The sequence below is a fragment of the Cibotium barometz genome, chromosome 9 (genome assembly GCF_041138505.1).
Source record: "Cibotium barometz isolate CiBa-2024 chromosome 9, ASM4113850v1, whole genome shotgun sequence".
Lineage (NCBI taxonomy): Eukaryota > Viridiplantae > Streptophyta > Polypodiopsida > Cyatheales > Cibotiaceae > Cibotium > Cibotium barometz.
The window spans coordinates 62456345-62483523 of NC_141054.1; the positions used below are offsets into that span (position 1 = coordinate 62456345).

Consider the following 27179-nt stretch of genomic DNA (forward strand, 5'->3'; position numbering starts at 1 on the left):
TACCCCCCTCTCCATGAGTGGACAACCTGGGGTCCACCAAAGCGAGGGTCTATTCCAACTCGTCCTGCATCTGGCATAGTTCACAACCAACCAAATCACTTGAGCAGTTAAAACCCAAGCATAACTCCAGATTACCTAGACCATGGATCTCGAAGAAATGCCTCGATATGTACTCCTCTGGTTTCCAGCATTCTGCTGACTTTGGAGACTATGATCCTGTCGATCAAGCCCCATCTTTGTCAGTGTCCTCAGCTGAGCACTCCGATGACCACCCAACACTATTTGAGATATGGATCTCCCCAACTAACCATCTCTCTATATCAGCCATCCTCACTATAACCTTCGGATCCACAAAGCACACCTCAGCAACAGTCAAAGAGGTAACCACGAAGAGCTCCTCTGAGACATAAGGATCTCCTTTCTTCTGATCTTCTAACCCTAAGCTGGCCCCCTTCCCTTTCTGATCAGCCTTTTTCTTCCTGCACTTTTCACATGATGTCCTGGTTGGTCACAAAGTGGCACTTTCCCTCATGTTTCCTTTTCTTCTTGTTGTCTTCTTCTGAAGAGTCTGCTCCTTCATCAGTCTTCTTTTCCTATTTGGGCTTGCCTTTGCCAGGCCTACCCTTACCCTTACCTTTGCTCTTGTCCTAAGTTGTTAGGGCTTTATCGTCGGTACCTTCCAGCCTCTTTTTCTGAGCTTCCTGCTGCAACAACAAAGGCACTAACTCCTCAAAAGTAATCGGTGCTGCTCTATGTCCTACAGTTACAGTAGTGTAGAAACTACCATAGCTCTGAGAGGGAGCTCTCCAACAATAGCCTCGCCATCCTGGTCGAGCTCGAGGTCTGACCTAGCGCAGCCAGTTACTTGATTCCGTAGAATCTTCATCTTTGTTATGTGCTCTTGCACCGAAGTTCCCTCATCCATGCCCATGCCAAAGAGCTCAGTCTCCAAATATCCTCGCCTCATTGCTCAACACATATGAAATAGTCCATGCCTCGAAAGAAGTGTCAGCCATATGTATATGTCATAAAACCTTGTCTGTCATCATGCCCACTATGATAGCCAAGGCCTCCGCATCTCAAATGTGCCATGGTCTCATAAGTATCAGATCTGGAGGTGTCGTCACTACTGGAGCAGTCAGCATCGCCGGTGTTGTCACTGCACCATTTCCACCCATGTCGCTATCTCCCATGACTCTCTCGGCACCAAGTGGCTCTTCACTTTCATCTTCCAAAGCAGGTAATTGGTTTCGTCCAACTTCCCCGCCTCACCAAAAGTCAAGATTTGGTACCTGGTAGCCATGGCAATGAACTGAGTAATAAAATATCCACAAGCCATATACTTGCCTGAACCTCTCCCTCCCTGCCGCAAGGGTACAATCCTCCAGACGTGGAAGCAAGAATCCCAAAAGCCTTTGAATCAGGATCTCCTCACCGAGGTCTTCCTACCTTCAAGCTTCCTTGCTAGTGATCTTCCATCCAAACTCCCCAGATCACCAAACGGGGCTCTGATACCATGTTAGAAAAGCTGACCTAGCCCCACAGGCTGCTCACACAGCGGAATTACATGTGGTGGAAATTCTGGACTAATCACATAGCAGTGGTGACAAGGAATTCAAAACTTTCTTTACTTCAAACAGCCATAAAGCAAACTAGCAAATAGATTGTGCACAGGAGAAGATATAGAAGCAACTAGCTATATTTCTGCCTGGTCATAAACCAAGCCAAATACAATACCAAAGTTCTTCTACTATCAGCTTGGCACCTCTAGACCTCTGAGTTTGTGTTACTCCTAAAGAGCTGCATTAAACTCACTGCCCAAAGGTGTAGATGACCTGGTACAGTTTGCTGTCCCAAAGTACAGCACAACTACAGGCAAGCTCAATCTGCTACAGCCCCAATTCTTCCTCCCTGAGTAGGCTTGAAGAGTGCTGCTGCTGCTGCTGCTCCTATCTTTTTTTGTGAAAAGTAGTGCTGATTATATTACTTCGAGAACATGATTACAAGAGGCCAGCCTTCCAGCCGGTGGGGGCTGCAATCACAAAACGGACGCAGCCCTGCACAATGTCAAAAATAAATATACAAGCCTCTCAGGGCGGAATCAACTAGGTGTGGGCAAATAGCCACAAGGGGGGAGGGGGGGGGGGGGGGGGGGGGGGGTAACGCCACTGAAGGCCCTGCAAAGTATGCTGGAAGCAGAGATCATGTCGATCCACGTCACGAAGAAACCTCCTCCTCTTCTCCCGGCCAGCACGGGAGTCACCCTGAATTTGATCCCACTAACCCCTGAGCGTGTGGATAATCTCACTCCAGATGTCAGCCATTGTCTGCGCAATTGAGGGTGTGGTGCCTCCAAGGACCTGCATGCAGCGCGACATCCAAATGAGCCAACCCACTATGCTGCTGATGATCTCCCAGGCTGGAGACCGCTCTTGCGAGCCTGCATCCATCTCCATAATATGCTGCGGAATACCCTCAATAGGTCCCCAAGTCCCCTATGTGATGAAGTATACTGGGTCCTGGGGCCCTACCTCGAAGATCTGGTAGTGACCTGCCACCGTACTGCACCAGCAGAAGGCACCCCAAGTGATCAGACCTAGCTCGGGTACCACATGAGCCAAAATCCCAAGAGCCCACCTCCACATGTCCTGGGCGCGTGTACAACCCCCGAGGCAGTGCTTCGATGTCTCCTCTGTTTCTTGACATACTTGACACAGCCCCTCTTGCCCTATCTACCGCAGCCAGCTCCCAACTAGAAGCCCTTTGTGGGCAATCAGCAAGAGAAAGTAGGAAATCCGCCGCAAACGCCAACTTGCCCAGAGGGTCTTCTAGAACGCCTGCAAAAACACCCTGAAAACACCCTGGAGATCCCCTGGGCATACCACCTCGGCCACTAAGTGGGGAGTCTACTCTACATCCTCCCAAGAATCTGCTCGCCAAGTCTCACATTGTAGGAGAAGAAAGGGGTCGGGCCGTCGGCCCCTGAGATGGATTCATTGGTGGCCACCGCCACTCTCCCAGATCCCAGTCAACCTCTGCTAGGGCCTGGCCCTCCCATAACCACAGCCGCCACTACTGCACCTATGCTTGCTTGATCACGGGGTCGCTTTGTGAGGCCTTCCCTTGAAGGACAACCACCCGAATCCTCTACCAGGCGAGAAGGGGGTCTATCACCACTCCATCCCTCCAAAGCCGGCTGTCCTCAACGACTGTGAAGAAGTGGACTGTGGAGTCTGCCAACCGCCCTGCCACCACTAGCAGGATGCCACGCAAGGTGAATTGTCCTAGCCACCGTTCATCTCCCGGTAAGCGCTCCATCATCACTAACGGCATCATCCACTCTACAGGGATCGCCTCATCAATCTCTGTCCGCCTCATCTGTGCACGTCGTACCCTACCTGCTGCAGCTCGCTAGCGTTGTCGCCTCCAAGTGCCTGAAGGTATCTCTCCAAACATGCAGGGATCTCGCAAGTCCCCGCGCCCAGCCGCCCCAATCGATGTGCGATCACTCTCTTAGCCGCTGCCATGTGCTATCACCACCTGGCCATTCCATATGAGTGGTTGATGATCGATCTTCTCCTGACTGCGGGGGGGGGGGGGGGGGGGGGTCTGAGTGAGGCTGTGTCGTAGCCGTCTGCAGACAGCAAGAAGACTGCAAAGGAAGGGCGAGCGTGGCTGACTGAGCGGGGCAGCTGTGAAGATCCACCAAACCGAGGGCAACCACTCACCACCTCTCCTCGGGACACAAGTGCTGATCCCCTGCTGAAGCAAGACTTTCCACATCTGCCCCTCGAGGTCAAACCATGGATATCGAGCTTGCCCAACAAGGCCAGACTCTGGAGCTCCGAATCAATGATGCCCAGGCCCCCCTTTGACTACGGAAGGATGACTGTTTGCCAGGCTACCCTGGCTTTGGTACCTTTGGTGCCATCAAATCCCGACCAAAAAATTCCAAATCAACCTCCTGAGCTTTGCCACGCAAGACCAAGAGAAGCACCAGCACGAGGCCGCGTACCATGCTGTGGCAAGTAAAACTTGGTTGACCATGAGGGCCCAACCTACCAATGAGAGTCGCGCAGTGCTCCAGAATGCAAGCTTCCTTCAAATGGATCAAGCATAAGTAGAAACTGCTAGGCTGGGGTAACGTCCAAGCCCACCTGGAACCCAAGGTAGTGCGTAGTCTACCCTCCGGAGATCCACCTGAAATCAAGGAAGATCCCTCGCTAAGAGCTGGCCCCTAGATCTGGAAGGAAACCAATTGACTTGTGCCAATTGATTTTCGCACCCACCACCAAACAAAAGACCTCCAATGCCAACCTCACCCTCTCCAAGGTCACCTCGTTGTCCTGAACATACAAAGCCGCGTCGTCCGCATTCTCGAGTCCAGGAGCTCGGTGTCATCCCTGATAGGTAGATGGACTCCACGAAGCTCAATCGTGTGGGCTCAGAGGAAGTGAGCTATCGCCTCAGCTAAAAATAGGAACAAGGGGTAAGTGGACAGCCCTGTCTCACTGAACGCTCTAGGTGAAACCTCTCACCCATCCACCCGCCAATGATGACCCTACTAGAGGCCAACCTGTACAAAACAAAGATGCCCCTGATCCAAGCCAGTGGGAAGCCAAGTCTCACAAGGGTGCCCTTGAGAAACGACCAATCCACCCTGCCATATGCCTTCTCGAAGTCGAGGAGCAAGATCGCCAAGTGCTGCGCCCACTCCATCGCCTCAAAGAAAGTGAAGATATTGTCCAAGATACTGCGATCCTGAACAAAGCTTGTCTGCATGTCTTGAAGCAGGTCCGGGAGAAGTGGCCGTACTCGAGCATTGATCATTTTGGCGAGGATTTTGTAAGCTATGGAGAGGAGAGTGATCGGACGCCACTGTCGGATCTCCTGTCGGTCTCCCCCTTTTGGGAGGGGACAAATCATACCTGCAGAGAGGCTCTCAGGCATCTATCCACTACTGAAAATCTGATGGAAAGCTGCAAGCAAAGGCTGATGTATCTGGTCCCACAAGGTGGTGAAGAAGGACTTGGAAATCCCATCCTCCCCCGGGCATTTCTGCCCATCAATCGCCACGACGGCATCCTACATCTCTGCTGCAGTGAACGGGGCCAAAAGTTCCTCCCCCATTCGGGGCTGAACTATAAATGGAGTGTGCCTCCACACCTCCTCACGACAACGCCTGGCACGGGGGGCAGACGGCTCCTGCTGAAAGAGAGAACGGTAGAAATTAGTAGCAATCCCCATGACCTCCTCCTGGCTCGTGCAAATACATCTCTCCACTGTCCTAAGACTGCGAACCTGGTCCCCTGCTGCCCTCTGGCCACAAGTCTTTAAGTATATTGTGTAGCTGTCACAAGTATGTAGTGCATCTTTTGGCTCAAAGGCTACCACAAACTAACATAGAACATAAGATAAAGAAAAAGAAAGGAAACAAAGGTGTATAGGAGGTGTACACCTCCTTAGAGTACACACACACACACACACACTTCTTTTTTTTTGTTGGTAATTCCAGTATCTTATATTACATGTTTAAGTATTACAAAAGGAGTCTCCCAAAGCAGAGTCTCAACTCAAAAGCACAAGTACACTATCTCCAAACAGGACCTATCAAGATCACCCTCCTTACAGTCTCAACTCAAAAGCACAAGTACACTATCTCCAAACAGGACCTATCAAGATCACCCTCCTTACAGGCATCATAAATTGCCTTAAGGAGGCTCAGAAGAACTCATATGGCTGAGTGAATTGTTGTTGCAGATGTGCCTTATTATGTGCAGTCCAAAAGATCTAGAGAGCCCAAAATCTAGTCCAATGAAGTAGTAGTGAGTAGGGTCTCAAAAGAGTGAGACATCTGCCAAAAAACCAAAAAAGTTTCCCAAAAGTGGCATTTGGGAAACGAAGGCGCAACATCTGAGAAAGCTGTCGAATCAAAAGCCAAGAGCAGGAGCAAAACCATAGCATACGTGAGTAGGGTCTCAAAAGAGTGAGACATCTGCCAAAAAACCAAAAAAGTTTCCCAAAAGTGGCATTGGGAAACGAAGGCGCAACATCTGAGAAAGTTGTCGAATCAAAAGCCAAGAGCAGGAGCAAAACCATAGCATGCGTGGCACCATCTCTGCAGGGGCCTGACAGCGGAGACAAGACGCTGTGGCTGTAGCTATCTTTCTTTTAACAAGTGTAACCCCCACAGGCAGAGTGCCTGTGATGCATCACCAGAGGAAAAGCCTTTGCTTTAAAGGTAACTTGGTCTTCCACAAAACATCCATGTTTTTGGTCCACCAAGTGTGAGGCTTTTACAAATGCCAAATATTGTTTGCATAGGTGTGTATCCACGGCCTAGGCAGCTGCAGCATATATGTTTTAATCGATGTAAGTTTGCATAGAGGCACAAGACGGATATTCAGCCCAACAGGACACAATTTCCAATCAGCCAACCTGTGTTCATGCGAAAGTGGAGGAATCAGCAGAGAAGGTGGTAACAACTCCTGAATCTGACTCCCTGCTCATCTTGTCGCCTTTCCTAGCCCAGTAGGACGAGGAAGTTCGGAAAGAGAACTCCGGCTGCCACTGTCGTGTCTCCTCCAGCATGGATCTATCCCGAAGAGCTTGAAGACGGAGCTCCTCTGAACCTGGTGCTGCCTGCTGTAGCCACTGAATGGAAGCTAAGTCTCTGCGAAGGGCTCTCTCCTTCGCCCACCACTCTTGCCGTACCTATAAAGCCGCCTCCTGGCAGATATGCCTGGGTCTCTGTCAAAGTCTACGCTACCTACTCTGCCATATCCCCACAAGCATCCCACTCTCTGTCCCAAAGACTGATGAGGCGGCTGTGCACCTCCTCCCTGGTAAAGATGGAGTCCGGAATCCTGCACAACCCAGGGCCTAAGGATTGTGCCGTCGAATCAATATCAGGATCACCGGAGTGTGATCTGAGAGTGTCATCCCAGGCACTACTGCTGATTGCCCTCCTCTACCAATAGCCCAATCACTCACATAGAACATGTCGAGTCGCTCCAAGAGCCACGCCCCTTCGTGCCGGAAGCCCCAAGAGTGCAAATTATGTATGCTGCTGCTCCTATCTGCTTCCAGATTTGGTCCAGATCTGCCCCAAAATCTGCTGTTGTACCAGCCTGACATATGTGCCTAGTTCTAGCTCTAGTTGACTGCAGCAAAGCCCTGCAAACTTGTGCACCACTCTACTGTCTGCTGCAGCAATGATGCAATATGAATGTACCCAATGAACACTGACCAAGGCCCCATTAAATAGGGCCCAATCTGCCCAGTAGGTGGTCGGCCAGACTCTATCCAGTTTCTTGCCCCAGTTGGCTCCCCAACTAACTCCAAACAGATCGCCTAACTTTGCCAAGTCTCTGCCAACTGTTTCCTGCCTGTCCAGCCTGCCAATTGCCTGCTCCATGGCTCAAATCTGGCCGACCCTCCTGTCTACACACAGTCGACCTGCTTCTGCTTGAATCCTGGCTCCTATTGTCTCTTGCTGCCGACCTGACAATTCCTGCTGCCTCTGGCTCCTGGATCTGACCTCTGATCTGCAGATCTCCTCCTGGCATGTCCACCTAACTGCTGGCCACATAATGGCTGCCCAGTATCCAACTGTCTTGCAGATATGTATCCTGATCTGATACACTTTCTGCACCCCGATCTGATCTCTCCTGCCTCGATGCACACCTCACAGACACCCCCCCTCAACGACACATCTTGGCCCGACACCAAGCAGTCAATAATCATCCTCCTGTTCTGCCAAACCTGGTTCTGCAGCACACCATTCTCCCTCACAGATGGGGAGATGCCGAGTCCAACAAGGTTCCACATTGTCATACTCGGGATTATGCGAGAAAGGAATACGTCCAAGAGGTCAATTACCCCCAGTGCCCAAACCATTACCACCAACACGTGGCAAATCATCTTCGGATCTAGAAAAAACACATTAAGATACATTAACACCCATTCTCCCTACATACCATGATTCCTTCCAGTCATAGCATACATAAGATTCTGATTTGCAGTCTATGCTCCTGGTTGAAACCCTGCCAACCGATTGGCTGGTGCATTCTGCTTGGATGTTTGCAGATTGATCATGGCATCAAATACCGATCCTCCACCAAAATGACTGTTTGTTCGTGGCTAGAGGTACAAACAATGGTTCTTCAGGCTAGCCATAGTTGAGATCTCCCGCTACCCCCTGGCCCCCTTGCCTTCTACCTCACGCTACTCTTGATCGCTCTTCGCGCCCCCCTATCTAGCGTTTCACGCTTCCCTCCTCACGCTTTGACGTCGTTCTGCTCATGAGGAGCTGATCGCCAATCTGCCATGCATCTCCACCAAGACCCATGAAAAGTTTGGGAGCTCTTCTGACGTCATTATCAACACTAGAAAGGCAGGTCTGACCCCTCCTCCCTCCAACACTTTAGGAAGGTCCGACCCCTCCCCTTTGCCTTCCCTCTAGCAAGTGTAGCGAAAGTTTGTAGGGGGGGGCAGAGCTTTCTAGCACTAATGTGATCCAGTAATGCAGGAAATGCCTCCTACAAGTGCCACTGGCCATTCGAAGCTACTGCTGAGTAGAGGGTACCGTTTCTATTGATTCCTGGCCTATTGGCCGCTTGTTGGTGGGTCCTTTGTGTTTCTTTTGGTGGGCAAAGACGTGCTGTAGTACCGGCTCCTCACGCGCAGGTTTTCATCATTCCCTTGGTCAGGGTTCGCATGTGCTTTCTGGCCCCTTCCTTGGTTGGCCGAGCATTTAGGTTGGCGGCATTGTAGTGGCCTTCAAGCTAGTTTCTTGGCGCTTCCTCCTATCCTACAGCTCCCCTTTCAATCCATTTTCCTCCCTTTCGTCCTCGCCATCCCCGGGTAAACCAACTTTCTTTCAACCCCTTGCAAGTTTAGTTTCTACCCCTTGCAAGTTTAGTTTCTTTCAACCCCTTGCAAGTTTAGTTTCTACCCCTTCTTCTTCTGGCGGACTCTCAGGTTGTCCTCGTGATATGGCAGCATCGTGCCGGAAACTAGTGGCCCCTCGTGACCCCCCCCTTCCTTCAGCCTATCACGTCACCTTGACAGAGCAACAGGTCACTTTGGTGAAGAGAGCTGCCACATACTTCATCGGAACCTTGGTGTATGAGCCGGTCATAGGTTACTCTCCTTCACAAGCAGACATCAAAGATTGGCTCCAAACCAGTCTGTTCCTCAAGGACAATCATACCGAGGAGGTGGCCCCCATGGGCAGGGTATTTTTTGGCTCACGGTCTCCTCTATGAGGGCTACGAGCGATATGGTGTCTTGTTCACCACTTGTAGTAGACAGGAAGATCATCACCCTCGTCCCATGGTATAGGGGCTTTTGTGCCTCAGATTTCGACACTCATTTCCACACACCTCCAGTTCCCTGGTTTGGCAGCAGAGCTTCGTGGGACCTCGGAGCCCACTTTGGGTGGGTTATGCAGGATAACTTCGCAAATGCAGTAGCTGAAACCGGCCTAACGGGCGGTGAAACAAACACTCGCACATAAAACAGAGAGAGAGAGAGAGAGAGAGAGAGAGAGAGAGAGAGAAACCTGTCTTGCACTTCCTAGAGCCGGCCTCCTTTCAAGAGAGAGCATGAGAATCTGTTGGCTGGGCGCTTCTTGCAGCCAGCCCACCAGCCTCTCTTCCAAGCCAGTAAAGCACGTGTCTATGCTGCTGCATCTGCCCGCCCAGACCTTCCTGCAGGCCTATCTACTTTTCAGCAGAGGGAGAGAGAGAGAGAGAGAGAGAGCAGTACTGGCTGTCCCCACGTGTACGCCCCTGTTTCCCCTGCAGTCCCCTCTTTCCAAGAGAGACTCTCATGCCCTGTTCAGTCCAGCACCTCTGCAGTTGTGCGCTTCCTACAGCTGCCTGCAGCCCATTGCTTGCTTCCATGAGAGAGAGAAAGAAGCACGAGAAAACCTGCTCTCGGTCCAGCACAACTTGCGATCCAGCCCACCGGTTGTTCCCTGCAGACCTGCGCAGCTTTTTCACAAGGAAGAGGGAGAGACCCATACACGCAATCAACCGGCCTCCCATATCTTCTCCTCCACGCAGCCGACTTGTACCTACAGCAGCCGTACACTGTACCTGCAGCAGTCGTACACTATACCTGCATTCGTACAGATCTACACGGGCTCTTCTGTGCGCAGCCAAAAACCAGCAGCCAACTTCTCCTCTCTTTCACGCATGAGAACTTGCACGCCTCTCAAAAAGCAAGAGAGAGGGAGAAGAGAGAGACGTGGGCCTCCAAAAGTGGAGTAGTCTCTAAAAATTGCCTTGGGGTCTCTCAAGGCTTTAAAACCTTTAAAACTTTAATTTTTTTGCCCACCAAAGGTTATAAAACCTTTTTAAATTAAAGTATCACTTTGCCCCCTTCACACTTGGGCTTGTCCACACATGGGCTTCCTTTTTAACTCCAACTTGATGCCATTCACACTGTCCACCACGTCCCTGTGCACACCTGCATACTGTCCAGAGAAAAACACAGGGCCGTGACATACCCCCCTCTTGAAAAATGGCAAGCGTCCTCGATTGCACTCAATGGCACAATAAGGCATCTTATGAGTAAAGACTCCCCATATGACAAAAATAATGGCCCTCCAATGCATCTGGTGATAATACAATCATCCTGCACAATAAGCCACACTGTCACGCCAAAGTGACAAACACCTCTTGCTTGTTCCTTCAGAACCTTCAGCAAAAGTCTAAAACCAAATGGAAACACGTTAACTGTGTTAGCCAAAAACAATACCATGCATCATACTACATATGACACACATATGCATTCGCAAACAATATGCTCCTCAAAATGCTCTACCTACTCCAAAGTAACAGTCTAAGGGCTGCTCGCAAGCCTTATGCCCATGGGCATCCCGCAGGACCCACGACTGATGGTACAACATGAGCATATGAAAGCATTCAATGCATCCAAACACTACATCCACTAAGTACTTTCCCACATATGTCTCATGGCCATCCCGCAGGAGTCACACCCAGTGGTGCATCCATGAACATAATAAAGCACTTGATGTATCATACCAACATACATGCAGCACACGACACAGTAGAGAGTATTTCCCAATGTATTCTCAATGGTACCAGGATCCAATGGCACCAGAATACAAAAATACCTCTACCTCAAAAAGTGTAGGCATACATGCACAAAGAGTTCAATCCATATATCCATGAACCAAACCAACTCTAGGACTGCTCGCAAGGCTTATGCCCTCCATAGAGTTATCCATAGTTGCAGTTATAGTTCAAGGTGCGCGCGACTGTGAACCATACTCAACCATCATCTCATGTGTCTAGAACACAAGATCATAGAAGTCCCATAAGCAGATGTACTGTCAACCTCCAGTACCTTCGGGTGAATACAAAGATGTCACCAAGTGACTCCTAGATGACAATTGAGCCTGTCTGTAACAAGGGAGCGGAGGTGCTACCCCCCTCTTGAGCATCAGGCAATGCTCCAGACCTATGCTCTGCTGAACCTGAATGAGCCGTAACAAGAGTCGACTCCAACTCAAAGGCATCAAGATAAAGCTGCAAATCCTGAGGTGAATCTGCTAAGTCACCCTCCTCCATCAGTGAACCTCCTCCATCCACTTCGCATCCATCAGTGAACAGCTCTTGAACTTCACAAGATAGAGACGGGAAACTTTATCTTGTACCTTTCTTTCCTTATGTGCCAATATCTGCTCGGGAATAAGAACCTCGTCAAGTTCCTCCACTTCCGTCTGAGCCTCATCTGATACATCCTCAGGCACCCAAAACCTACTTGCACTCCACCCAAGTGGTAAGCACAAGTCCTCGATGAAGCATAGTAGATCACCACTGCTGAACATAGAAAGAAACTGTCTTCCGAACCCATGAAGCCTCCGTGAAGATACCACCGGTGACAAACTGTCAAAAGCCATAGCCTTCAACGCATCTCCTGCACCATAACACTTCAACTGCTTCTTGTTCCTGGCCGACTATTTCTTGTCCTTGGTGTCTTTTCTCCTGAGCTTCATCTTCAGCTCTTGCTCTTCACCTCATATAGGCAAAGACACACAATCCTGCACTGTGTCCTGCACTTCCTTTTCACTTTCCACATGTTGAAGCTTTTGATGTGACTCTCATGAGACAACCACGAGCTCGCCCCCTTGGGAAAGTTGGCGATTGTCCCGGGCAACGGTACCTTGAAACCGGCCTGACGGGCGATGAAACAAACACTCGCACATAAAACACTTCAACGCCATTGAGGACCTAGAAAAGGAAACCAAACATGGGGAGCTAGAGTGCTCTTGCAAACAGTACACGGACACCGATTGGCCCCAAAACGCAGTGGCGCCCCTTGCGGTATTTCTTTAATTGATTTAAGAGCTTTGATTACAATAAGGCTAGGAACGCAGCCGTCACTCACAGTAGAACCCCTGAAGCCTGCAAAGAACCTAGAAGTTTTGGGAAGCTCTACTCCCAGTGACTTCTTATCGTGCTGTGCCATTATCTGAGCAGGTTGAGAAATATTGTTGTGGGCTGCCCAAGGAGGTATGAGATTATTGTATCAAGACAAGAGTAACGAACATGTCACAGATGATTGAAAATGCTATGACAGCTAATGTGTTACTCACAGGTGGTTCATCTGGGTTTAAAGGCAGTAAGAAATTGAGCAAGAAAGTTGAAAAATTTGGGCATGCTTCTCGTGATGCTAAAGGGTCTTCAGAGATAAAGTATAAGAAGTTGCCAATGCCCAAGAGGACTTCTAAGGAAAGACAGGCTTTGAGAGATGCTCAAAAGTGTTTTTACTGTACTGAAGAGGGGCATATGTCATTCAATTGTCCCAAAAGAAAGTCCCAAAAGGACCCTGACAATAAAGGAGAGCCCAAGCCAAAGAAACCAAAGCCTTCTGCAAGCTTAGTTCCTGATCTTATGGGGGAGCAGCTAGGTGGTGAAGCTACAGAGTTGTGCAGAGCATGGGGCAAGAGATCAGAATGCTTTGATCTTCTTTGATACAGGTGCTAGAGCCAACTTCATTTCACCAGATTTGGCTGGCCGATTGGGGATTCGCGCAGAGGAGATGGGGCCGTTACATGAGGTAAATATGACTTGTCCAGGGTATGCAGAACCCGTTACTCCTATCATTGGGAAGCTTCGGATTCATTTGCAGGGTTATGTGGACAGCGAAGAGTTCTTCATCATGCCTTTGGATGACTGTGATGTTTTGTTGGGGATGCCATGGTGCCACAGGGTACATGCGGTGGTGGATACTTACAATAGGAAAATTACTCTGACTCATAGAGGGAAAGAGCATGTATTGGATGTAAAACTCAAAGGGGAATCTGTTCCTATTGTATCCGCTTCGGCGATTTCATCAGTAATGAAAAAGCATCTTTCCGCGTACTTGATTTATGTAAAGGATGCACAGGATGATGAGTCTAAGTCTAATTTGTCTATGTTAGATAAGGACAGGACTGATTTCTTAAGTGGGTTTCAAGAATGTTTTTCCGAGTCATTGCCAGGAGAATTACCTCCTGAGAGGCCAAAAGATCATGCCATAGATCTGATTCCTGGTAGTACTCCACCGAATAGACCGCCGTACCGTGTTAGTGTAGCCCAACAGGAAGAGATTATGAGTCAGGTGCAGGAGCTTTTGAATAAGGGATTGATACAGCCTAGCTCATCACCCTTTTGCTCACCTGTGCTCTTAGTGCAGAAGAAGGATGGTTCTTGGCGCATGTGTATTGATTACAGGGCGCTCAATAAGAATACCATCAAGAATCGATTCCCCATACCGAGGATCGATGACATTTTGGACCGCTTACAGGGCTCCACAGTTTTCAATCGTATTGACTTGAAAAGCGGGTATCATCAGATACGCATTAGACCCGAGGATGTGCATAAGACAGCATTCCGAACCACGTTTGGGTTGTATGAGTTCTTGGTTATGCCCTTTGGTTTAACGAATGCGCCTGCCACATTTAACAGAATGATGGACAGGATTTTCAGGCCTCATAGAGAGTTTGTAGGCACATTCTTTGATGATATGATTGTGCATTCACGAACTGAGGAAGAGCATAGAAAGCATTTGGCCATTGTGTTTGCAGAACTCAAAAACCATAGGTTGGTGATTAATGGCAAGAAGAGTGAGTTCTTTTTGCAAGAGATACATTTCTTGGGGCATATTGTGTCTGGTCATGGAGTCCGTATGGATCCAGCAAAGGTGGAAGCAATACTTAATTGGCCAGCTTTGAGGACCCTGCATGATGTACGCAATTTTCTAGGATTGTGTTCCTATTACAGGCGTTACATACGGCACTTTGCTGAAATTGCTTCGCCTCTTCATGCTTTGACGAAGAAAGCAACTCCGTTTACATGGGCTGATCGGGAAATTACAGCATTCAAAAAGCTCAAAGAAAAGCTTACTTCGGACCCAGTATTGGTGTTACCGGACCTCCGAAAGGCTTTTGTTGTCCAGTGTGATACATGTGGAAGTAGCATTGGTGCAGTTCTCATGCAAGAGGGACATGTGATAGCCTATGAGAGTAGAGTTTTGCAAGATGCCAAGAAGCATTTACAGGTGTATGAGAAAGAGATGTTGGCTGTAATTCACGCTCTTTCTACATGGAAACACTACTTGCGTGGGACTGATTTCACTGTGCAGACAGATCATCAAACCTTGCGTTATTTCCTCACGCAGACTAAGCTTTCAGAGAAGCATATGCGTTGGGCAAACTTTTTGTCAATGTTTCACTTTCAGATTGTGCATGTGGAAGGCAAAAAGAATGTAGTGGCAGATGCTTTGTCACGCAAGCCACAGGTCTCTGCAGTTTCACTTGCTTATCATCATGATCTTGATGAAATGAAAGAGCAGTATGCCCATGATGAGGATTTTGAAAGGTTGTATGATCAGATGTCTGAGGGTCAGCGGCATGAGCACTATACTCTCAGAGATGGGTTTTTATTGATGCATGGCAGACTGTGTGTTACCAGGCCATTGCGACTCAAGGTTATGATTGAAAGTCATGCTCCACCGTATGCAGGTCATAGAGGTATTGACGCCACGGTCAAAACAGTGGAGACTTTCTTTTATTGGCCAACCTTGAGAAGAGATGTTGATGCCTTTGTGAGGCAATGCATCGTATGTCAGAAGGTAAAGTTTAACCGTCAGAAGACACCTGGGTTATTACAGCCTTTACCTATTCCGGATAGACCTTGGGAGAGCATTGCCATGGATTTTGTATTTGATCTTCCACGGACACAAACGGGAAATGATGGCATTTGGACTATCATATGCAGGTTCAGTAAGCAGGCACATTTCATTCCCGTGCGGAAAATAATTAAAGTGGATCATATGGTGAAGTTGTTCATGGCGAACATCTTCAAGTATCATGGCTTGCCTACGCCTATCATTAGTGACCGTGAACCACGGATGACGAGTTTGTTTTGGAGAGGGTTGTTCGACAACATGGGTACAACTCTCAAGTTTTCATCGTCATTTCATCCACAGACAGATGGTCAGTCAGAAGAGGCTAACTCTACAGTGTTGGATCTTCTCAAGTGTTATGTGTCAAAGCACAAGCAACAATGGAAAAAGTATCTTCCTTTGGTGGAGTTTGCATATAACAACACTGTACATAGCTCGACAGACAAGGCGCCTTTTGAGATTGTAGAAGGAGGGAAGAAGGTTCCACCCATTTTGCATACAAAGGATAAGATCTTTGAGGCTGATCAGTATGTGGAGAGCTTGGATGAAGCTTATCGGAGAGTTAAGTTCGCCCTCCAAAAAACTCAGCTGAAGCAAAAGAAAGCCGCAGACCGTCACAGACGTGATTTACAGTTTGCATTGGGTGATTGGGTTCTTTTGCGCTTTGAAAAGGCTAGACTCAAGAAGATGAAGGGTAAAGAGCGCTTATTCCCTAAGTTGAGCATGCGATATTATGGGCCTTTTCAGGTTTTGGAAAAGATTGGTAAGGTAACCTATCGATTAAAGTTACCATATCACTGGAGGATTAACAATGCTTTTCACGTGAGTCTTCTTAGACCTTTCCGTGGGGATGTGCCTGAGGATGTATCAGATGAGGCTCAGCCGGAAGTTGAGGAACTTGATGAGGTTCTGATTCTAGAGCAGATACTGGCACATAAAGAAAGGAAGGTACGAGGTAAAGTTTCCCGTCGCTATCTTGTGAAGTTCAAGAACTATTCACCGATGGATGGGAAGTGGATGGAGGAAGGTGACTTAACAGATTCACCTCAGGTTTTGCAGCTTTATCTCGATGCCTTTGAGTTAGAGCCGACTCTTATTGTGGCTCATTCAGGTTCAGCAGAGCATGGGTCTGGAGCATTACCTGATGCTCAAGAGGGGGGTAGCACCTCCACTCCCTTGATACAGACAGGCTCAGATGACATCTAGAGGTCGCTTGATGCAGATTTTATCTCACCCGAAGGTACTGAGGCTGACAGTACATCTGTTTTGGACTTCTATGATATATGTGTACTAGTCACATGAGATTTTTGTGGATATGTATGGTTCACAGTGGTATACAACTTGGACTATTACTATGCCATTGGTTTGCAGTGAATGATGATACATGTGTATGGCTTAGAGAGATTGGGACGCTGATCTTGCCATATTGTATATTTCACTTTGGATATTTTGATGCATCACCAGAATGCAATCGAGGACGCTTGCCATTTTTCAAGAGGGGGGTATGTCATGGCCCTGTGAAAATGGAACAGTACAAGTGTGGGCATGGTGGTTGTAGAGTCAGAATATTTTATGATTCACATGGGGGGTGCCCGGACAGAGTTTAAGATGTGTGGACATCCCTAGGTGTGAAGGGGGGAACTAGAAACATTAAACTTTAATGTTTATTAAAGTTTGCCCCTAGGCCTTAGTGGCCCTAGGGACTTATTAAAGTTTGGGGCCCTAGGGATTATTTTGGGGAGGAGCCACTTTTGGAGTGTTTTCTCTCTCCTCTCTCTCTCTCTCTTCCCTTTTGGGAGTCGTGGAGCAAAAGTGAGAGAAGAAGCGTGGAAAAGGTGTGGAAGAAGGAAGCGGCTGTGGAAGACTGCTGTTGCTGCTGTTTTCTTCTGCATATCCAGCCGTACTACCCACGTGTGCAGCCCGTACTTCACTGTACGACTGCAAGTACTGTATTGCTGCTGTAAACTGCTGCAAGCGCTGTTTCCTCTGCTGGATTCTCTGCGCACAGGCCCTGTACGGGCTGTACCAGCAAGTACACAGCCAGTACCATACTGTACGACTGCCGTACAGTGTACGGACAGTCAGGTACAGCAAGTATCTGCTGCAGGCGGCGCATGACAGGTTGCTGGACAGGCCTGGTTACACAGATTCAGGCGACCAGAATCAGGACAGCAGGCTGCTTGTGCAAGTACAACTCCTGGCACGTATCCCGAGGTGGTACAGACGGGTACAGTGCTGTTTTTCAGATCTGTACATTCAAAGTCAGCATAGAGGTGAACACAAGGAGGAAGGTACAGACAAGTACATGCACATATGTGAAGCAGGGTTGTGGATACAAGTGCCTGCAAGTACAGATTGGTACCGTTGCTTCCTCCAGTGCTGTGTCACGAGCTGAATTTGGTAAGCTTCGTTTCCGTTCATCTCTCTCTCTTTCTACTGCTTGATGTCTGTTGCAGATATGAGTTATCTGGCCCCTTGTGAGAGGAGGGGTATGGCAGATTGACAAGGGTTGAGACAGAGTTTGGACGGCATATGTATGTATGAGCTGAGATGATGTATCATGCACTTGAGTTATGCCAGATGTATGCCCATGGCTGGCCTGCTTAGTGGTCTTGGCTGATCAGAGGGAGGCACAGTGTGTTATTGTGGAACACAGATCTCTGTGCATAGATCCTCTGTGCTAAGAGGGATTGTGGGCCGTCAGATTGGACATACAGGTGTAAACTCTTGGCTGATTTTTGTGTTGTACTCAGCCATTCATATTATATTAATTGAATAAAGAAATACCGCAAGGGGCGCCAAGCTTTGGGGCCAACAGGTGTCGCTGTGTTTTCAGATTTGGGCACTCTAGCTCCAATCTGCTTTGTTTTCACATCTAGACTACAAGTGGACGGGTGATTGCTAATCTACCGCACTCTGGTTTCTATCAGAGGCCGGTTTCATGGGCTTCCTTTTTAACTCCAACCTAATGCCATTCACACTGTCCACCACCTCCCTGTGCACACCTGCATACTGTCCAGAGAAAAACACAGGGTCATGACAGACGCCACTGCAGGTGTTCCTTGATAAGAGAGGAACCAATGAGTATTTGAGAACCAGACCCAAGACCTAACGCACCGTTCAAGGTGACAGGAGTGGAGGGAGGGTTTTTTGCTTGAGATTGTGCATGATTTCCAAATGAACCAGAAAAGAAAGCAAAGTTACCTCCTCACCTACCAATAGACTACTGAGACATGCTATTCGTAGACCCTCAAGTTAGGCTCACGGTCTTCCAAAGATTATTGGTAACCTCATGATAGTCTTGCACATCAGACGTAGAAGACACCAAATTGGGGTCTAGAAAAATACGCATGCCAAGGTGCATACGTACCTTTAACAAGTGTCAACTCAATAGATAGCGATTTGACCACCGAGCTTCCAAAATCATATAGGTCCTCCTACAATCTAGTTGGTGAGCCAGCGGCTGCAACGACGCCCTCCAAGAAGGGTTGAATACGTGAATGCTCTAACGGCTTGGTATTGGGTTGCTCCTGTAAGATCTACGAAAGGAGATGTATGGAAGCAGGAAGGAGGAGGATCGGCAATAACTGGTTGGGAAGACTCCAGCAATAGCTCTCAGAATGAAGACACCACATCAGAAATCTCATATTCTTTTGCAAGCAGACTCCCCATTAAAAATCTCATCCTCCTCGGAAATGTCAGAGGAACAACCCATGTTATTAGCTTTTTGCATCCTTTGAAAGCTAATGTTCATGATGCTTTGGTGCTATGTGCGGGCAAGAGCGATTGCACAACGGAATATAAGAGGCATGAATGAAGCCTCCAAGGAAACAGCCGGTGACACACGGGCTGCATAGGCTAGATCAGAAGTTTATTTGTAATGCAGTGGGCAAAAACGCAAGAGAAGGAAGCAAACAGGGTCTCGAGAACATGGGCTGGAAGGGAAGGCAGCGAAAGACACAAAATCCAAGGCATTTAGGGCAGAGAGATGACGATGAAGAGGCTGCAGATCCCAGGCAGCAGTGTGCTGCTAAAGGGTACAAGAGAGCGTGTACGCTGACGGAGCTGCTAAGGGCGCAAACTCCAAACCACTTACAGCGAAAGAGAATGCCTGATCAGGGTTAGAGATGATTGCACAAACAGGGTTGTAGACGGGCCTACTAGGCTGGGACCAAGGCTGCAGAAGGTGAGTAAGCCATAGAGCCATACTTGCCGCAGTTGGCCAGGTAAAAGTCCCCTATGGTCCAGGCCTGGGGGCACAGCCAGTCGGGCCCCTTGAGGGCCCTTGGACTGTTTTAGGGCCAAACTAATTCTAATGCACGCCTTGTTGGGCCCGTTAGAGCCTGGTTTTGGCCTGCTTTGGGCCACTTTTAGAGCTAAAATAGCATGTTGCTTCACTTGGCTAATAATATCAGGCTGATAATATTAGTCTGGGGTAGGGGAAAAATATCCAAAAATGTGAAAAAAAAAAAGTCACTCTTGCTTCCTGTGCTCCTATGTTGGACTGCAACCTTGTGCATTGGAGCAGGTATGGCTTTGATACCAACTGCCACAAAGAGCATGCTAACACATTTGGGCGGAATCCTGGTACAAACAGTATTATAGAAAAACTGCTTCATAATAAGATTGCTTTACAACACAGAATAAAAAATAATTTGCACATTGAAGAGCCCAAGCATGTATAGCGTATGAAAGTACATTTCATACAAGATGGGTAGCCAGCCCTGCTGACCGTCAGAACTAGGATAGAATCCACTCGCATGCCCAACATGGACACTGCTGTGTGTTGCTTCCTATAACGCCCAGTGCTCTTGATTGCAGCAGAGAATACGGCAAATGGAATGCAAAGTGTGCACAACCCTACTTATATAGGCCACATCAACCCCGGGGCCTAACTTTCAGTCTGCTTGGCAATCCAATAAATGTCAGCTCAGCAAAAAGGTTAGCTCCTAGTCGACAATGCACTAATGCCCATAAAAACCACGTGAAGCCTCAAGATAATATCCCGCAGATTCCTGCTTGCCTACCACTCGGCTGTAATGGTGCCCTAAGTAGCACATACATGTCATCCCAACCCTTTCGCACCACTTGAATATGTAGAAGAAAGAATCGGCAAAAAGAGCTTCTACATCCCATGTCCACGACACTATAAGCGGATCAGGGCACCATCATCTCTCACCATAATTGCGCGTTTTTCACTCCATCATCATCATCTGCGACAATCCAATTGTTCTGTGACGGAGGGGGGAGGTGTGTACCTGTACGATGCAAGGAGTCACCAACAATGGCTGAAGCAGGTCGGGGCATTGCGATTGGTATCAAGCTAAATCTGCTGCTGCCCTGGTCTTTTCTCAGGAGACGGCTTCATCATTGGCCATAGCAAGTCGCATCGTCAGGCACAAATCTAAGCGCCATCTGAAGAGTGAAACCCTAGCTTGTCACCTTCACCTTGGAGAGAAAGGAGAGCAGGCTTTGCATACGTGATTTGAGAAACCACCCTTTTCAAAGAAAGCTTCGTCCGCCCACTTGCGCACATACTTTTGGAGATCTATGGTCGACCACGTAGTCATAAGAGTACTAGAGAAACTAGACATCTTTTCATAAAATCTCTCCATTAAAATGGGTCTCCGAAATTCTCTTTTACTCTTGATCAAGGTATCCTAATGGGCAATTAACCAATCATTCTCCTTCTCGCCACTTCGCATGTCTCCCTCAATCACACTCACTCCCTCACTCATAAAACGGTTGTATGGAAATTAAGAGCTGCGTCTAGGAATTTATAGAAGTTACGCACGTTTTGCCTTTATTTTTTCCTTGCACCCTAAGGATTGTGACACATGGGAACACTGCACTCGTTCAAAATGGCATGACATGTGGAGATACCCAGGACCATCATTCGGGAGATCAAAATGCTAAATATTTTCCTCATAAGTCTAGGCCTTCTCTTTATAGAACTCATGAAATAGAATAAGTTTGGCAATTCATCTCTTAGTTCACATGAATATAAAGTGATTTCACAACCAACTTTTTCTCGAGTGTAGAATAGAACATACAAAACATTACTCTCTTGAAAACTAGCACATTCTCAAAATGTAGTACGTACATCTATAAAGTTGAAACTAGTGTCAACTAAGAACTGGATGGAGGTGAAAAGATATTCACGTAGAGAAGAGCGAAATAGGGGCCCTAGTTAATGAAAATCCCTATTAGTGCTCATTAAAACAGGAGATAGGTAGGGCACGATTAACGCAGGGCAATTGGGTTGATTTAATTTTAAGGGGAGGGGGTCATTTATCAGGAGAGGACATGTCAAAGAGGGGGGGGAGGGGGGCATTTATCAGGAGAGGACATGTTAAAGAGGGGGGGGGAGGGGGGGATGCATGATGGGTGAACTTTGGGAGCGAGTAGCATTTATGAGGAGAGGACATGTGAAAGGGGTGGGGGTGTAAGGAAAGTAGTATATAGTGGTATTATAAGGAAGTGTTGTATATCATTGGTTTGTAGCATAGTGGTAAGACTGACATGGGTGGAAGGGGAGGTTGAGTTCGAATCTTTTGGGGAATCCCCTTTGATTAAAATTACTAAAAATAAGTGATAATTAAAATTAAGCTATTGAGGAATATAGGTTAATTGATTGTATGGTCTAAAAATTAAGCTATTGAGGAATATACGTTAATTGATTGTATGGTCTAAAAAACAAAGTAATCAATTGAATTTAATTGGGACCTCTTGGACATAGGCTTAGAAGCTTAATTGACAATCCATAATTCAGCAGTGGGTCAATCATATGTTAATTAGGTTCCATGTCACAAAACAAATGCCATTAGAACCAAATATGTTGCAATAAACATCTTCATGAAATGTTTAGTATGTTGGAGGATGTACTTAAAACTCTACCCAACAAAATATATATACATCACTCATGGAAAAATCGATCAGAAGAAGATGTGATATGGACATGCATATCACAAGTGACTCCAATTCTCAAATCACTTAGCCAAGTGGTCTCCCTTCCAATATCTTTGACAAAGATGCTCACACATGGTGATGAGCAAATTTTTTATTAACATTTTGCAATGGAGTTATGGCACAGTGATCCCAATTTCACAATTGGTTCACTATCCAAAAGTCTTACAAACTTGGAGAGAACATGATGTCACGGGCATGGTGATTTAATAGGCCATGGTGAGACCCCATGTGTGTCACACCATATTTTGAAGTTCTTGATGACTAGAGAGGCATTAAATCTTCATATGAATAAAAAAAGTGCAAAAGACGATAGACAGTCATGCAAAAGATGTGTAAAATGAGGCCACACAAACAAATGAGGACACTCAAGCTTAGATTACAATGGTAGAAATTGATGGTAATTTTGAAACAAGTTAGGGCAGACAAACGAAGGATGTCACAAACTGAGATTAGTCCGACTATCGTTCCAATAGTTGACACATTCAAGAGGTTTCCAAATACATTGTTGCTTCAATTGGATAATCGTGGATCTAAGAATAAAAAATGGTTTGTCTTTGCCTATTTATATTTGTTGTTGGGACATACACGTGAGTATATTGATGCACTGTACATTCATTTTTTAAAGAAGCTAGAACAAATCAAACTTTCACCTTCCCTTCCTTGATGAGAGGCTTCAATGAGTGCACAAGAGGAATCCAACACATTTTCTTAAGTTAGAAGTGCAAGATTTCAAAGATTATGTGCGAGGCTAGTTACATTCAAGGGCGGACATATTAGTAAGTTGTTCCAAGCCATTGCAATCTAGGTTTTACATGAATGAAGAGATTCCCCTAATTCAATATAAGATACAACCCAAGTTAAGTGAGTGATCACCTTAAACTCGAATTGAACTATGAAAGTGTGATGATGAAGGGACATCTATGATTCCTCGAGGGGTTCCTAAGGTTGTGCATGTTTATGAATACATTAAGGATAAAATGCAAGTTATGCAAGGCATAAATACCTTTGTGAGTTTGCAAATATGTTTTGTGGAAAATAAAGGAGACAAATCAACTTATGCATGATGGATGTAGCCGATCATCAAGTATTGGGAGGCCATGATTGGGTGAAAGAAAGATAAGGTGGTATGCATGACTTACGAATATGGCAACCCCACAGAGTCCTTTTTCCTTCACCATTTATGCAAGACTCGATCCAAGCATCACGTCCTGCCATGCCATGTTTACCTTATCTTAATTATAGATGATGACATGAGGGTCCACTAGGAAGAAGGACCACATTTCTAGCCTATATAGGACGGGAACCAAACTTTTAAGAATCAAATCGATCATGATTTTCAAATTGGTCAACCAAATTCTTTGGTGAAGGAGACAAAATCTCTCATGTTGAATGATTTGAACAAAATAGTAAGACATTTGATGACGTTACTTTTCAGAATTCTACATGTTCAAGGAATCTCTCACACTAGACATGGTCACATAATGGCACAAAGAGCCTTTAGAACCTAAAGTAGTTAAATCTTCCCCCAAATCTCAACATCCCTCGAAGGCAGAATATTGACAAGTTAGGCTAGCATTTTAAAGGTGATAACATGAACCTAGTGTACCAATTTCCTATGGTGAGCAAAAATTTATAGAAATATTAGAGGGAGAAGCATGTGTTAGCATTATTACAAAACAGTGGTGGGAGAAATGGAGAAGCGACCCAAAATTGAGAATACTTCCTTGGTGGGCATATTGGCTGATGAAGCAACAACTCAACAAGTTGGAGTACCTTTGGCTTCACATATCATGTATGGTTGTTATGATGGATTTCCATAACCAACCCAATTCTAGGAAATCATACTGGAATTTTTGGATTGGTCCATGAATGGCACTCCAAAAACATTTATTAGTGGAAGGATGAGCAAGTCATGAGAGTGGATCTCCAAGATTAGGAATGAGTCCCATACTACCCAATTGTTTACTTTGGTCAACTAGTTCCCAAAATGTAGTGAAAGGAACAAGGGTGAGGACTAGGACAATTGCCAGTATGCTCCACTCATAGAGCCAACTTATAATTGGATACCCCCACCAAAGGAAGCAACCTAAACACTCTACATCATCACTCAAAGTACACAGGGAATTAAGACATATTGTACAGGAAGGAGTGTTTGACAATCAAGCCAAGTACCAATAATTTTTGCAACAATATCCACAAAAGATGCTTGAAGTACATGAAGGAGTCTTTGAAGCCCAATCTTTGAAGCCCAATCTTTGAAGCCCAAGTGGACATAGCAGCAGCTACAACAGAAAAAACTTCAAAAGGCAAGACCAATTGATTAAGTAACAAATTACATAGAACGAGCATCATAAATAGTGGATTCAAACCCAATGCTTAAGGATCGACATGGAGACGACCAGAGCAAATAAGGCTGAGCAGAAGTTGAAAGAGATGCAAGCACATGATATCTCTTACAGCAAGCCAATATCACGTTTGAAGAACAAGCAAAGGAGGTTGAAGACCTTAAAAGACAACTTGCATAACTCCGAGGCATAGTGGAGCAAGAAACACAAAAGTATCAACAAGGCATCCGTCTAAAAGAAGAAGAGATCCAAAAAGCCCATACAAAGGTACAACAATTGGAGGAAGATCAACAAATGTTAAGGTCCGAATTGCAACACCACGCTACAAGGAGCAATACCGTTAAGAAGCTCAAAAAGAAGATCAAAACCATGGCACAGGACCATGAACAGGAAACAACCAAGCTAATGCAAGAACATGAAGAAGTTTGTGAGCAGTTGGAAAAACTCAAGAAGAAGTAAAAGAAAAATATGAAGCCTTCAACACAATGGCGAATACATTCATCACACAAAAAACCAAGAGATTTCAGAGATGCACACGTGACAGCTCACAGACAGGACAACAATAGCATTGGCAAATCAAAGAATAAGAAGGCTAGAGGAAACAACAACAATCCTCACATCTCAAAACACAGCACAAAAGGTAGAATTGGATCAGCTCAAACAGGGTCAACAAACCAAAGACAAGGGAAAGCAACATGAGGTGGTTTCTTAGCAATATCTAAATGAGCAAGCCTGACTGGACAGGCAATTGGCACTAATGTCGGAAACTGCTTCAATGTTAGCATCAACCCTAATCGGTGTGCGCTTACCACTTGCCATACTCACCTCATATAGTAAGGCACTAGCACTTAAAATTCACCCACTCGACATCACTATGCATGACATCATACCCATACCCACACACACATTCACCACAATCCTTCACAAAGTTCCCCATCACGCCCTCTCAATAGTTGTCATGCTCTTTTTCTAGGGAGAGCTCACCTTAGAAAACCCTGTTGATATCTATCAACTCGCACTCCACCCAATTTTGCTAAACCTGCAAAAATTAGCAGGTTAGAAGACACAGGAAAATCACTTGTATCAAGGATTGGTGGTCTATCCACATACTTATACTTTTTGATTGGATCCTTAACCTCTTCCAAAAATACTTAGGCGATCCCAATACGTTAATATATGATGAAATCCATATAGCCTACTCACTAGATTCCTAGAATTAGCCCACATCTTTTGAGCCCCCTCCACCTCCTCAACAAGAGGTAGAACTCCTTGACACAAATGAAGAGCAAGGGCTTGATGAGCAAACTACACAACCACCACCCCTAGCACATCATAAACACCCACAACATCCACACCCACTTCACAGGTTACACAGACACCACCACACTCACACTCACCGCTAAAGCTGCACATACTGCACCACTTGTACCACTGCTTCCACACAAGCATCCGCACCACCTCCACCCGATCCAATTGAACTACACTAGTTAGGGTTGATGGCTACCTTCTCGCCTGACAGCAACTTGCTATAGCAGAATTGCCACATGATGATTTAGATCAAGAAAGAGAGCCACCATGCTGTTTTACTTCACAAAAGAGCCCATATCAACTACACAGGATCCCAAAAAAGAATCAGACATGATGAAGATATCAAGATGTGGCAAGGAAAGAAAATTCCTTACAAGTAGGCTGACACACGAGCAAGCACGTACCAACCAGTGCTTGGAGAGAATTTAAAATTCAAAGAATTTCGTATGAAGAATCCAATGAATACAAAAGGCAGTGCAAGTGCAATGGCCCACAGATCTCGAGTTGACTCCAAAAAATTGGGGATTGCATCCACCTTGGTGACTCCAATATCTAAAAAAGAAGTACTTGTGGACCTGATACCTTAATGCACTCGCTTCCATACAAGCAAATCCTCGGCTTATGCCATACAGGAGATGGTGATCATGGGCCACATTCAAGCAACTATGGCAACAAGATCCCGATTACCTCTACAATTTTCCATAGTTACCTAAATGGCAAGTCCACACCTCCTTGGTCTTATGCACCTGCTTACAGGAGTGGATTGACCGCTATCATAAGGTTCCTGACCTAGCATTTGTGGCCACTTGTGACTATCTCGAGCTGATTGTTATGATCCTTCGAGACTGTCTAGAATCAAGGGAGGAACAATGGTAGCGCGTCCCCACAACGAAATAGTTTTTGATGTAAATAAGGGACCATATGAGTTAGAAATTTGAAGACATGCACGAATCATTTCAGATGTACTATAGGGTTAGAAATTTGCATGGCTATCATATGGCAATTTTTGAAGACATGCACAATACAAATTTTTGGCAGCCATACTACTCATTTTGCAATAAGGAGTACCAGAGTTATTAAGCCGACACAATCTCATTAATTGGGTCCAAAAAGAACATCTATTACGCAATAGCTAAATGAGCTTCCGAGGACGGAATGTACTTCAGGAAGGGGGGCATGTTAACCATTTTTTCCTTAACCTTTACTCTGATAATAAAACTCCAGCATCAAGTATAGGATATTAGAGAAGCCATATTCTTATTCCCTATAGTAGTAGCAGCAATAGATAGTCCTCGCCAATTTGGCAATATAATGAAGAGAAGGAGGAGTTCTAAAGGACTTATTGTGTCAGGG

The 27179-nt window shown here is 46.3% G+C and overlaps 1 protein-coding gene across 1 annotated transcript in view; it reads right to left on the reverse strand.

The window, feature by feature from the left end:
- The window catches only part of LOC147635809 (uncharacterized), a 131904-nt gene extending 111252 nt beyond the window's left edge, over positions 1-20652 (reverse strand). The window contains exon 1 of the mRNA XM_086803238.1: positions 20463-20652. Coding sequence (XP_086659364.1) covers positions 20463-20511 — 49 coding nt within the window. The 5' untranslated portion in view covers positions 20512-20652. The remainder of the gene's footprint in view (positions 1-20462) is intronic.
- Between the last annotated feature and the right edge of the window lie 6527 nt (positions 20653-27179).